Here is a 12,877-nt window from a genome sequence, read left to right on the forward strand (position 1 = left end):
GTAATGCGGTGGCACAAACATATAACACATTTAACGTAACATGAACCAACCAACCAACACCCCCCTCCCCCCAAGTCTCTGTGGCATATAACTCTGCAATATATGACTAGTGACAGTTTTGATAGTAATCGGACAATAGTCAGTTCCATAGGTATAGCATGTCTATTCTTGGGTCCGTGGGTATTCAAAACCCCCAAGACTAACCCTCCCCCCAGGTCGCGGGCAGCCCCCAGGTTAATTTCCATCTGACGTTTCCGCTACAGGTGCCTCCCTCAGTCTCCCTCTACCTCTGACCACGGGTCCCAAATCTTTGCAAATAATCAGCGCCAGCCCCTTGCCTGGTATATCGGCTCCTCTGTCTGCTTGCACAGCTCCATGTTAGGTACCCAGTCTCTCAAGGTCAGGATCTGAGCAAACCCTCAATATTGTATTACACAAGCCACCGACAGTGCTGTGTTCCACAGGAGGAGTGTGTATCTATCCAGGGTTACACACCCAGACTCAGTATCAGTTGGAGGGGGGGGGGGGGGTGCTACTCCCTCTCCTAGCACCCCAGAAAGCTTTCGTTGTACCCCTGTCCAAAACACTCTCAGTTTCGGTCAGTCCTACAGCGTATGAACCAACGTTTCCCTTTGGCCACATCCCCTTAGGCATCGCTACGTTCCACGGCGTGGATCATGTGTGCGTAAAGTAAGCTTGGTGTAGCAGCTTCAACTGTATAAGCCAGAACCCCGCCTGGATGGCAACCTCCCCGGGGTACCTGCAGGCCGCCCCTCACTCATCATCTTCCAGCATGCAAGAACACTTACCTACCTACTCTTACCTTCATGATATTGCCATAGTGGGTGTTCTAGCTACAATGATTTTGGAGGATGATATTGAAAAGTTTGTATTACGGTTGAATACCGCTTGCTTGGTCACAGAGTGACTAGGAGCCCGTGAAGTTTCGGCAAGCTATGGCGGCTCACGGAGTGGATAGGGAGGTAGGTGCTCGGATGATGAAACTCACGTGCTGACTTAGGGCGTGATATAGAGGTTGGCAGATGGGTTACTCCGTGACAAATGTGACAGACATTTTTCAAGTGCATTACACTCAATTTGAATTTCAAGTGCATTACATCCAATGGCACTGGTAATGAGGCAGACAGGATATCTATCACGTTTGTGACGGAGTAACCCATCCGCCAATCTCTGAATCAGACCCCTCAGTCCCTGGAGCCCTCGAAAACATGGAGGTGATGCCAGCTTGATTGTCTTGGACAAGGTTTAAGGCACAAATGTAACCCATGTCTATGGGCTGCTCCCAAGCTATGTTCAGACTCAGGTTCTCTGTAGAATGTCTCCCTATAGGGGTTTTACAGTTGCAGCTAGCATTCTTGCATTGATTTTATCAGAATACCTATTATTTCCTAACCTTTGAAAAAAATATTTTCAGGACTTTGTTATTTTCGTGATGTAGAAGAGGCACTTTCAGTGTGATTCGTTAATAAACTTAAGGTGGGAAATATTTTGTGGGTTTTTTCTTGCTAAAATCTGCAAAATGTAATGAAAAGAGAACTTTATTCTGTTTTTAGTGTAGTTTGCCCGCATCTCACATGACTTTTTTTTTTACATTAGAACATGGTATGTATAAAAAAGTCATTACAAGATAACAGAACAGAAGGAGACTTGTTTAATGAACCACTCTCCCGGGGACAAAAATGAAGTGAAATCATGTAATGCGAAAATTCGACATAGTTTGCATATTTCAAGGATGTAAATTAAGCTTTACCAAGGTCTACAAAACACCTTACCAGCAGCCCCCCCTCTGCGATGAGAACGAATGCTCGCTAATTAAATGGTTGCCTTCCTGCATCAACCACAAGATGGCAATATAAGATCACCAACTTTCAAAATCTACCCGCAAGACGTTCATAGGAATGGAGAGTGTTTCAGGCAGGTTTCCAAGCACTTAATAAGGTCTTGATGTAAAAGCAAATAAAACAAGGAAACCTAAATTCTCTGAATACAACCAGGCGATTTCATAACAGGGAGATGTCCCTGAGAGGCAGGGAGGGGTGTAGAATTACCAGTCAGTCACACATCAGGCTGTGACAGCTGACTAACGGCCAAGGCTTTTGTACATTTTCAAATGTGGGATGACTGCCCCTGGGGTAAGCGCCTGTCAGACACACCAGTCTGTGGCGAATTATGTGGGCTCTCCATACCTGCCAATTTGAAGAACAATCTCACTGTGTTAAGAGGGGGCGGGACGTTGCAGGGGGCAGAGCGTTGTACCGCGAAGTACCTACGAGGCACTTTTGAACTCAAGCCCCCCCCCCCCCACCAAGAAAAAGCTTGCTGAGGCTGTCCTGTGTCGTTTTCACACCCCTAAATGGACGTCGGCAGGTCAAAGCCTTGGAAAAACAAGATGGAAAACCACCATTTACAGTGGTTTCCAGCTCGTCTTCTCTGCCACCGTGTGATATCGGCTCCTTACCGGGAGACCGTGCCATGGGAGCCGATATAGTGCGTCCCTCCGCACTGTACCTCCCCACAGGCCTGGCTCCAGGAATTTTTATTTGGGTGGGCCAAGGATGCATTTGGGTGGATCACTGCGAGCCTAATTTGTCACTTGTATGTCTAGGCAGGCCTGCTTCAGGGCCCTCCTTTATCTCCTTAGTTTTACAAGGGCCCAGTAAAACTCTTTCTTTTCTTTCCAAATATCTTTCTAAATGTTATCCCTCTCAAAAAGTGTTTTTTTTCCATGTAATGTCCCTTTGATGGGAAGAGGAGGTTTCTAAGGTGGGAGTATCAGGCAAGTGACCATTATCGGGTCTCCCTCATGACCTCCTCCTCGAATTCCCTCACTGCCACCCTCCACCAGCGCCCCTCATCTCTCCGTAACCCCTCTCCCTATTGACCCCCTCTTCAGATTCCTTCACTGCCACCCTCCACCAGTGCCCCTCATCTCTCCGGAGCTCCCCCTCTATTGACCTCTTTCTCGGACTCCATCACTACTACCCTCCACCAGCTCCCCTCATCTCTCTGTAGCCCCCCTATTGACCTCCTCCTCAGACTCCCTCACTGCCACCCTCCTCCAGTGCCCCTCATCTCTCCGTAGCCCTCCACCTATTTACCTCCTCCTCAGATTCCCTCACTGCTTCCCTTCTCCAGTGCCCCTCATCTCTCCGTAGCCCCTCCCCCACAAGACCTCCTCCTCGGATTCCCTCCCTGCCACCCTCCACCAGCGCCCCTCATCTCTCCGTAGCCCCTCCCCCTATTGACCTCCTGCTCAGACACCCTCACTACTACCCTCCCCCAGTGCCCCTCAACTCTCCATAGCCACTCATATGCATTTCATTTGTTGTATAGCGTACTCATATCAGTGTAGGGTGCACAGTCCTCTACATCATGCACACATTATACAGAGACAATCAATCATGCAAATATGTAAATCTATCTACAGGGAATGTCACATAAGCCAATGAGGATTACAAGGTGTAGGAATCACGTGTCATCCATACTGGTGGGCAGTATATTTTAACAGGGTTTGGTCTGAAGAAGCACAAACTCAGGATTTAAAGCATACCTCAGTGGTTAGGGATTGACTTTACTGATAAAAATGTATATCTGTCCAAACAAACTCTTTTTAGCAACGTTACCCAGTGCCAAAGAGAGGATTTGTCCCCTTTGAAATGCCCCTATTTTACCTGCAGGGGTGGGCTGGGACACAGCACACCTTTCTACAAGGAGATACGTGATTGGGGGTGCTTGTGATAGAGAGCCCAGGCCCAATCACGCAACTCCCAGAAAAAGAAGAAAAACAACATTCGGAGGAACGTTTTCAATAAAAGTGGACATTTACTACTGGCCTTCGTGACGTCACTGCCAGGGCCAAGGCTCATGCTTGGGTGGGCCAGGCTCATGTTTGGGTGGGCCTGGCCCACCCGGCCCATCCTCTAGAACCGGGCCTGCCTCCCCATCACGTCAGCCTTCCTTCAGGTATGCCAATTATCACTCAGCAGCAGTGATACTCACACTGCAGAAGGCTGTCTCACCCCCAGAGTGCCACGCAAGGGATAATGTAAAGCTTAATGCGTCGATCGCCAAATAGCTAGGGCTGTGAATGCACCATCCATGTCCACCCAGCCCACCTAAACTAGGGTTTCCTTCTAAATAATTAGGTTTTTTCACCTACTTTTCTCCTTTCTCCTTGATGGGACCTGCTTCAGTAAAAAAGTAGCATTGGCAAAGCCAATAGTTTGGCTTGCATATTGAATCCTCATAAATTATTTTTTTTAAAAGCCCCGCTGCCATAAATATATGTATAGAATGAGTCTATGATATAAATAATTTATTGTGCGATCATTCAGGGTACTTTTGAGATGTAAAATAGTCCATTATGAAGTGCAATGCAAACACACCGTACGAGGCGGAAGGATTCAGCAAAACAGCCAATGGCAAGATAGGAGTGAGAGCTACTCCTGTGGGTGAAGCCAGGTCCCACTTTGTGTATATTTCATAATATTGGTAGCAAGAGATCTTGCAGACAGTTGCCCTGTCAAATCTGTCCTAAAAGGAGAGCAGATCCTTCAGAGCTCATTTTCATTTATTGGAAACAGGCTGCCAAAGTGTGTCAATAAAACAATCAATGGGCCTGGGCCACTGGCTGTTTTCTCCCTGTGCCTGGGGTACATTTCTTTATATTTCCTCTACAGTGTCACAGTGATGTCTTGGCCGCCCCAGGCAGGCATGAATGGCACTGGGGGCCTGCCCTATCTAGGGAGGTCTATCAATGCTATTGCCATCATTTTGCCCTGTTTTCCTGTTACCACCCACCTCTAAATGAGGCCAATACATTTTTCATAGCTGGAAAACATTGTTAAAATAACATTTTGGGGCCCCTAATTCATGATATTTGACTCTTGAAGACTCCCAGAGTTTTTGGTCTCTCTTACGCCGCTGTTGGAGCTCCTCTGATACACTCCAACACTTCTAGCGGACCAGACTCACCTGGGGCGGCTCTTCATAGTTTTCCCCTTCTGGCTCTAGCAGTGGCTCAGCTCCAGAACCTTCCATGGCCTCCTGGCCGACCTCCTCAGGCTGCAGTGGGGGATAGGAAACAAAGATGGAGTGACTCATTTGTAAATAACGGTATAACACTTTAATGCATCATAACAACAAATGCTACCAACGCCTTCAACAGTGCATAAAATAACATAACGTGTATTTGTAGAGCTCACGTCCACCCATAAGGGTATCTCGGTGCTGAATAACAGAGGTTTATTGTTACCCAACTCAATGATACTCATTTTATCAAACTCACTAGATTGAAGGGCTGAGTGGCCCCGCCGGGACTTGAACCTGTGACCATGAGGTCGAACACAGGCCCCTACAGTTTACAGATTGGTCCACTAAGCCCCTAGACCCTGCCTTGGTATGGCATGGAGGAAGAAGCCAGGGAATGATGAGGTAGTGTGGTGGGACAAAGATTTAGGATGTCTCCATGCAGGGCAGTACGTTGCTCTCACTGTGAGGACACGTCTCCATACCGCAATGATGTGTCCTTTCTAAAGATGGGGTGTGATGAAGTTCCAAGTCATATACGAACATTCAGCTTGACCTGGCTGGTTATCCAGTAACAAATTGCATTCTGGGACTTGCAGTTTTACCATCAGTATGTAGAGTTTTGGCTAAAAAAAACAATCGCAAGTAAAGCGATTTTGACTAGAAAGGACTGGTGGAATGTGTTGCAGCTCACAAGGAACACCTTCGCCACCATGTTAGAGATGCAGCCTCGAGATAAACATATCTGGAAGAGCGACTCGCTAGAGAGTCTGAAAAGCCCTTAAAGCAGAGGCAAAGTAACTGAAATGTCGGGTTTCAGGCAAGGACATTCTGGTACTTGCAGAGTCACTAAATGGCACCTCTTCCTGTTTTTAGGGTATTTTTATTTTTTTGTTTTAGTATACTGGCTGCTATACCGGTGCACGTTTATGGTTCACCAAAAGTGATTCCCTTTCTTCTGTTTTGTACTATTACTAACTTTTTAAAAGAACATTTTAGTGAATTCAAAAGTCTGATGGAACACAGGAGGCAGAGTTCTGAACATGAGAAAAAAGAAGGCCATGCACAATAGAGGTACAGAGATGACCTATAGTCTATAATATATAAAGGGATTTCTACATATCACATACACGCACACACACACACGTGTTGCATGTGTGAGTGCTTTTATTGCCAAAATGCATAGGTATTTACAGACATACTTCACAGGGACCCTCAAAATAATGAAAATAAATTATAATAAAATATTATATATTAATATAATTAGCGCTTCATCATTTTTATGTTAGCCTCCAAGTGACTCTGCAGAGCTTTACAATTGCCGGGGAAAAGGATTATGCAGCAATGGAGGACCAAAGGTTGCCACAAGGTAATCTAAGTAATGCAGTAAGAAAAATCCAATTTAAGACATTCTCTAGCAGCATAATTGTTATCTATTTGAGGCAGAAACAACAGTTTTAATTGAAATCTGAAAATTATGTGGAAAGTTATGAAGCAATAGTAGTAAATTCATAAATATGCACCAGCCCACAACAGTGTGCATTGTTTTATCAACACATTATTCCAAAAAGGTAAACCTGTATACATAGTAAGTGTGTTTGTGGGAGTGCGCGCACAGTGTACTATGTGCGCACACAGTGTACTATGTACACACACACACACAAAAAAAATAATATCTAGGGTAGCTGCCCCTCACTAGGGATACAGCTTAGAGGGTCTATGTTACATTTCTAACAGGTGCTTAGTGAGCAAACACTGATATTGTCATTCATTGACTTCCTAATGTACTCCTGCTAGAGTGCAATTGAAAATGGATGCCTACACAGCATCTTTTAGTGGCTTAGAGATATGTGCAGCAGTGCTCACTGGTCTGGGAACATAGGCTATGTCAAAAAAAGAGAGGGGGGGGGCAGGAGCTGGTTAAAGGTCCAGAGCCCGTGCTCCAGGGGTTGAATGTACATAAAGGTCCAGAGCCCGTGCTCCAGGGGTTGAATGTACAATCAAAAACTGCAAGGCACTGTTCCTAGGGAGGAGTGTAAAGTGTCACTCACTCCCTTGAAAAGAAGAGAAAAGAAGAAAAAAATGGGTAACCTAGCTCTAGGACTCTATAGACACAAGGAAGAACAAATCGTGTTCCTTGTTGCCCTCACACACCCCGAAGGATGTCATGCTTCATCATTGGTCAGTTGCTGCTCGTCAGGCATGCGCTGCAATGCCCTATGGGTCCCCCGAAGGGTCACTTTGTCGGAGATCTTCTGCGAACTGCCGTTTGGTGCATGCGGGTGTGTAGGGGGAGTCCTAAGTGACTAGGGAATAGGTGCATGCAGTGATCTAAAATTCACTAAGGGTTACCAGGAAAATGTGTTTTAATGTGGCGGTACCCTTGCCAAGCTAAAAAATACCCTTAGGTTGTGTGTTACCTCATGAAGCGTAATGTGCCTGGGTAACTTAGACGGTCGACATGTTTCGCACCTCCATGGTCCAGTGGGATCCGTGGCGCTTCTTCAGGACCAATGAACGTTGTGTAATGTAAAGTGCATGTGAAAAAAATGTAAATAAATCAAGAGGATCAATCACCCTCTGAGAGATCAGTGCAGGGCCAAACCTGTGAATCCTACAGGTGGGCTACAACTGAATAGTTGAAACTGCTGTCCGATCATCAGCCTGAATGCAGACGGAGTGCATTGCACCGCCGGCCCGACGAGGAGCAACTGCCCAATATTGAAGCATGACATCCTTCAGGGTGTGTGAGGGCAACAGGAACATGACTTGTTCTTCCATGTCTCTATAGAGTCCGTGACCTAGGTTACCCATTTCTTTCTTCTCTTCTTTTCAAGGGAGTGAGTGACACTTTACACTCCTCCCTAGGAACAGTGCCCCGCAGTTTTTGATTGTACTATGAACATAGGCACCATCCCTCAGTAGCTTATGAATATTCACAGCATGCATAGATCGACTCACACACAGTATCCTCAGCGGTCTCTTATGCATTCGCAGAGTGTTTTTTTATTAAAATCACGAGTAGTACCTATCAATTGACTTCAAAAGCTGAGCATCGATGAGCAGTGTGTGTGTGTATATATGTGTGTGTGTGTATATATGTGTGTGTATATATACACATACGCGCACACACACACATATGGAACACAACCCATCAGAACTATAGAGCGTTCACTGTACCACATTTTGCCCTTATAGATACGCACAGCAACCCCCTACGTGTGCACATACACATGCACCGCACTTCTACACACGTGTGCATCACTCCATTGTGCGCACACATACTGCACCATTTCTATTTCCCCGGTTAGAACAACCTGTAATACCCTCGAAGGACCTTCTAACCTTGCATAACACCTTGCAAGGAACTTGCATATATGTTTAGTACTTCTCTGAAGTCTCAAAGATACTCGCAACACCCCGAATACGCTTCTGATCATGTAAATCACCACACAGCAGGCCCCCAAACGAGCACAGAGCCTCTGCACGGAAGCGCATAGGTCGCCTCCCTGTGGGCCTATAGCGGGCCAATGCACGTGCGCTGCGTCACTGAGGAGGCTTATAAACATCCGGGGCGCCTTCCTCGGGCCTCTGCTGTCAGTGATATCGACTTGCCCACTGCTTTCGGCCACTTTAGGATTAGCATCGAAGAGAAACAAGGCAATTAGAGAATTAGAGGCATTAATGATCGAGTGATGGACGGGCCACGGCCCCGTGGGATCAGCGCGCCGCCACCTCTCCAAATCGCATCGCTTATCCAGCTGAGAGCCGCCTGCTCACTTGCAGGGCCACGCGCGGCGCGGGCTGCACAGCCTGCTCGCATACAGTCTGCCCACTCACAGTACAATCACATTACTGCACAGCCTGCTTGCTTACAGTACAGTCCCGGTACTGCACAGCCTGCTCGCTTACAGTACTGCACAGTCTGCCCACTCACAGTACAATCCCATTACTGCACAGCCTGCTCGCTAACGGTACAACCCTAGAACTGCACAGCCCGCTCACAGTACTGCACAGTCTTCCCACTCACAGCGCAATCCCAGTACTGCACAGCCCGCTCACTTACAGTACAGTCCCAGTACTGCATAGCCTGCTCGCGTACAGTACAATCCCAGTACTGCATAGCCTGCTCACCTACAATACAATCTCCAATAATGTTTAGCCTGCTCACTTACAGTCCAATCCCAGTACTGCACAGTCTGCTCACTTACAGTACAACCCCAGTACTGCACAGTCTGCTCACTCACAGTACAACCCCAGTACTGCACAGTCTGCTCACTCACAGTACAATCCCCAGTACTGCATATCCTGCTCGCTTACAGTACAATCCCCTGTACATGTTAGCCTGCTGATTTACAGTACAATCCCAATACTGCACAGCCTGCTCGCTTACAGTACAGTCCCAGTACTGCATAGCCTGCTCACAGTACTGCACAGTCTTCCCACTCACAGTGCAATCCCAGTACTGCACACTCTGCTCATTTACAGTACAGTCCCAGTATTGCATAGCCTGCTTGCCTACAATACAATCTCCAGTACTGCACAGCCCGCTCACTTACAGTACAGCCCTCAAGCCTGCTAACTTACTGTGATTTTTCTTATACAGCAGAGCCCTTCTGTACTAACAAGTCAACCAGCTCACGTACAGTACAATCCCAGCACTGCATGGTCTGCTCACTTACAGTACAAACCCAAGTACCGCGCAGCCTGCTCACCTACAGTGCAATCCCAGTAGTGAACAGCCCACTGACTTACAGTACAGACCCTGTACTGCGTAGCCTGCTCACTTATGGTACAATGCCAGTACTGCACATTCTGCATACCTACAATACAAACACAAGTAGTGTGTAGGCTGCTCACTTACAGTCCAATCCCAGTACCGTTTGGCCTGCTCCCGTATTGTGCTGTTTCCAGCTATGAAGAGTATGTCCGGTTATAGAACTACCTTCAGTTACGCCCACTTTACCAACTTAAAATACTCAGCAGCCCACCTGGAAACTCAGATCCGGATCCCTCGCCCTAGCTGCCACCCGTTGCATCCGCCGTACAGACAGCGGAGGCCGCTCCTTCTCCCATCTGGCGGCCAAAACTTGGAACGACCTCCCCCTGCGCCTCAGAGCCTCACCATCGCTCCAGTAATTCAGGAAGGACCTCACGACCTGGATGTTCAACCAATAGGAGAACAAGCAGCATGACCCGACAGCGCCTCCAGACCCTCACGGGTGAAGCAGCCGCGCTCTACAAAACCTGATTGATTGACAAGACCTATCCTCATCTCTGAACAACCTGCTGACTCACAGAGCTACCTCCGTCGCTAGTCACAATGCTTTGCACAGCATGTACATTTTCCGTGCTACCTGAAGCTGTGCTCAGTCTGCTTGCTTATTGCACAAATCCTAGTATGGCTCGGGTACAGCACGCTGCATGCACTCTTACAGCTCTGACATCTGACAGCATCCCTCGGTGCACATCCTGCTCGCTTACACTGCCTCCTCCAGTGCAGCCTCCTGCCTTACAGTGCTAACCTCAGCTCTTGGAGAGAATGTACACTTCTATTGTTACACCCAGCACTGCACACACCGCCGGCTTCCAGTCCTGTCTCTAGCTCTGTGACAGCATGCTCACAAACATGGCTGCTTTCAGCACTGCACAGCAAGCTGGCTGTGAGGAAATCAATCAAGCTGACGTGCTTCACACTTTCTATGGTTTGATTTGACGTCCTCCATGAGCTCATGCCTTACAAACAGGATTTAGCCCCATGCGCTCGGTAGGAAAGGTATACTTTCTTCTTCTTAATGGAAACCACACGGTTGTGGTTCTGCAGCGTCGCTACAGTGCGCCAGGCTTCCGAGAGAACCTGTCAAAATATTAATAGCTGACTGCTTGTACGTCCGAAGTAGCCAAGCGTAGAATGCCGACTCTGCTTCAGGTAGGTTATTGATGAAAGGAGGAGTGCAGGCTAAACCCAACCAGCTCTGTCCTTTCCTGCAGGCAACCTTTGTTGGAGACTAATGTTTCTTTTAACTTAAAATATACTTCACTTTTATTTTGGATCTGGGGCTTGTAAATTCAATCTACACGAAAATTAATACCTTCATGTAATGTGCCTGACATATCTGTAATCAGTTGAGATGCTGTTTCGGGAGTGCAAGTGGGGGACGCCCCTCAAATGAGAGGACCGCGCTATTGACTTTGGTTGTGTCACTGCCAGGACATAGAACATCATGTGCCTAATCTGACCGCAGTTGTCTAATGAGATTCACACTTTATCTGAAGTCTTCTCACACATGCTTAACACCCGTGCCTATAAAAGCTAGCTTTGGCTTTCACCTATTCACTGTGCTCTGAAAGACACCTGCTGCTCTGCTGCTGTGCTTCAAAGGAACACACACAACTAACCCTGGGGCAAGGGATTCCTTTGAATCATAGCGTGGACATTTGATAATGAGAAGGGCAGGCCACTTTTGCAAGAAGCCCTCCTCAAGAATCCCACAGCCGACCTGAATCAACTGAGCAACGTCTGACCCTTCTCCCTGTACCCTGTCCAGCCAAAGTGGTTGAGAAGGCCATCAACAAGCAACTCACAACCCACTTCGAACTTTACCATCTTTTAGACAACACTCAATCAGGATTCAGAAAGAACCATAGCACTGAAACAGCACTCATTGTGGCCGTTGAACACATTCTAATCATCCTGGACTGGGGTGAAAGAGCGGCCCTCATCCTGCTCAACCTCTCAGCGGCCTACGACACTGTCTCCCAAATTGCCCTCATCAGAAGACTCCATAAGATTGGCATAGAAGAATCCGCTCTCAAGTGGTTCTGTACTTCCTCACAGAAAGAACCCAAAGGCTCAGCCACCCTTCAGACCAGAGACCAAAAAAGTGATATGCTAAGCCCCACAGGGATTGTCCCTCAGCCCCACCCTATTCAACATATACATGACACCGCTCACCAACATTATCCGATCACAAGACATCACTGTCATCTCCTACACTGATGAAACCCAACTCCTACTCTCCCTGATGTACAAAACAACCACCACAAGAACCAACTTCACCAACTGCTTCACTATGGAAACAGACTGGATGCGAACAGACAGCCTGAAGCTAAACTCCAACAAGATGGAAGTACTGGTCTTCGGCAACAAGATCTCCCAATGGGACTCCACCTGGTGTCTGTCGGAGCTAGGACCAACTCCAACACCCACAGACCAGCAAGAAATCTAGGGATCATCCTACATGACAAGCTCAACATGACGGCTCAAGTCAATGAAGTGTACACCTCCTGATACCACATCCTACGCATTCTGAGAAGGATCTTTGAATGGTTGCCTCAGAATGCCAGACGGACCACCAAACAAGCAGTCATCACCAGGAGGCTGGACTACGGCAACACTCTCTATGTTGGAATCTCCAAACAACTACTACACAGATCCATTTGTAGTCGGATGGAGAAGTGGGTGGATTAAAAATCTCATCAGTCCTGTGGATCAGGCTGAGTTTGGGTACACAGAGGTCAAGAAGAATATGCACAGACTGCAATACTTTCCTAATATATTGTTTGCGTTATACCAGTGGTGGCTCCGTCATAATGGCGGAGGAGCCTTGCCATACAGGCCCGCGTCAGCAGATGATAACTTTATTTATGCGGTCTGTCTGAGCCCCGCAATAACTATAGGGCGGTACCCAGCATGTCAGGGAGGAGGAGTAGAGTGCACTCATAGGTGCGCATGTGTGCTTGGCCGGCCAAACATTCATGCCCACTTATGTTTCTCCAACCCTGCTGTGTTACACAGCAGGGTTGGAGAAAAGGCACAGACTCCAAT

The 12,877-nt window shown here is 47.4% G+C and overlaps 1 protein-coding gene across 2 annotated transcripts in view; it reads right to left on the reverse strand.

The window, feature by feature from the left end:
* Positions 1-12,877, reverse strand: part of SNCB (synuclein beta) — a 71,534-nt gene that overhangs the window by 16,853 nt on the left and 41,804 nt on the right. For both annotated transcript variants that reach the window (XM_085618298.1, XM_085618297.1), the window contains exon 5: positions 4,996-5,085. In XM_085618298.1, coding sequence (XP_085474424.1) covers positions 4,996-5,085 — 90 coding nt within the window. The remainder of the gene's footprint in view (positions 1-4,995; positions 5,086-12,877) is intronic.

The sequence above is a fragment of the Triturus cristatus genome, chromosome 7 (genome assembly GCF_964204655.1).
Source record: "Triturus cristatus chromosome 7, aTriCri1.1, whole genome shotgun sequence".
Classification (NCBI taxonomy): domain Eukaryota; kingdom Metazoa; phylum Chordata; class Amphibia; order Caudata; family Salamandridae; genus Triturus; species Triturus cristatus.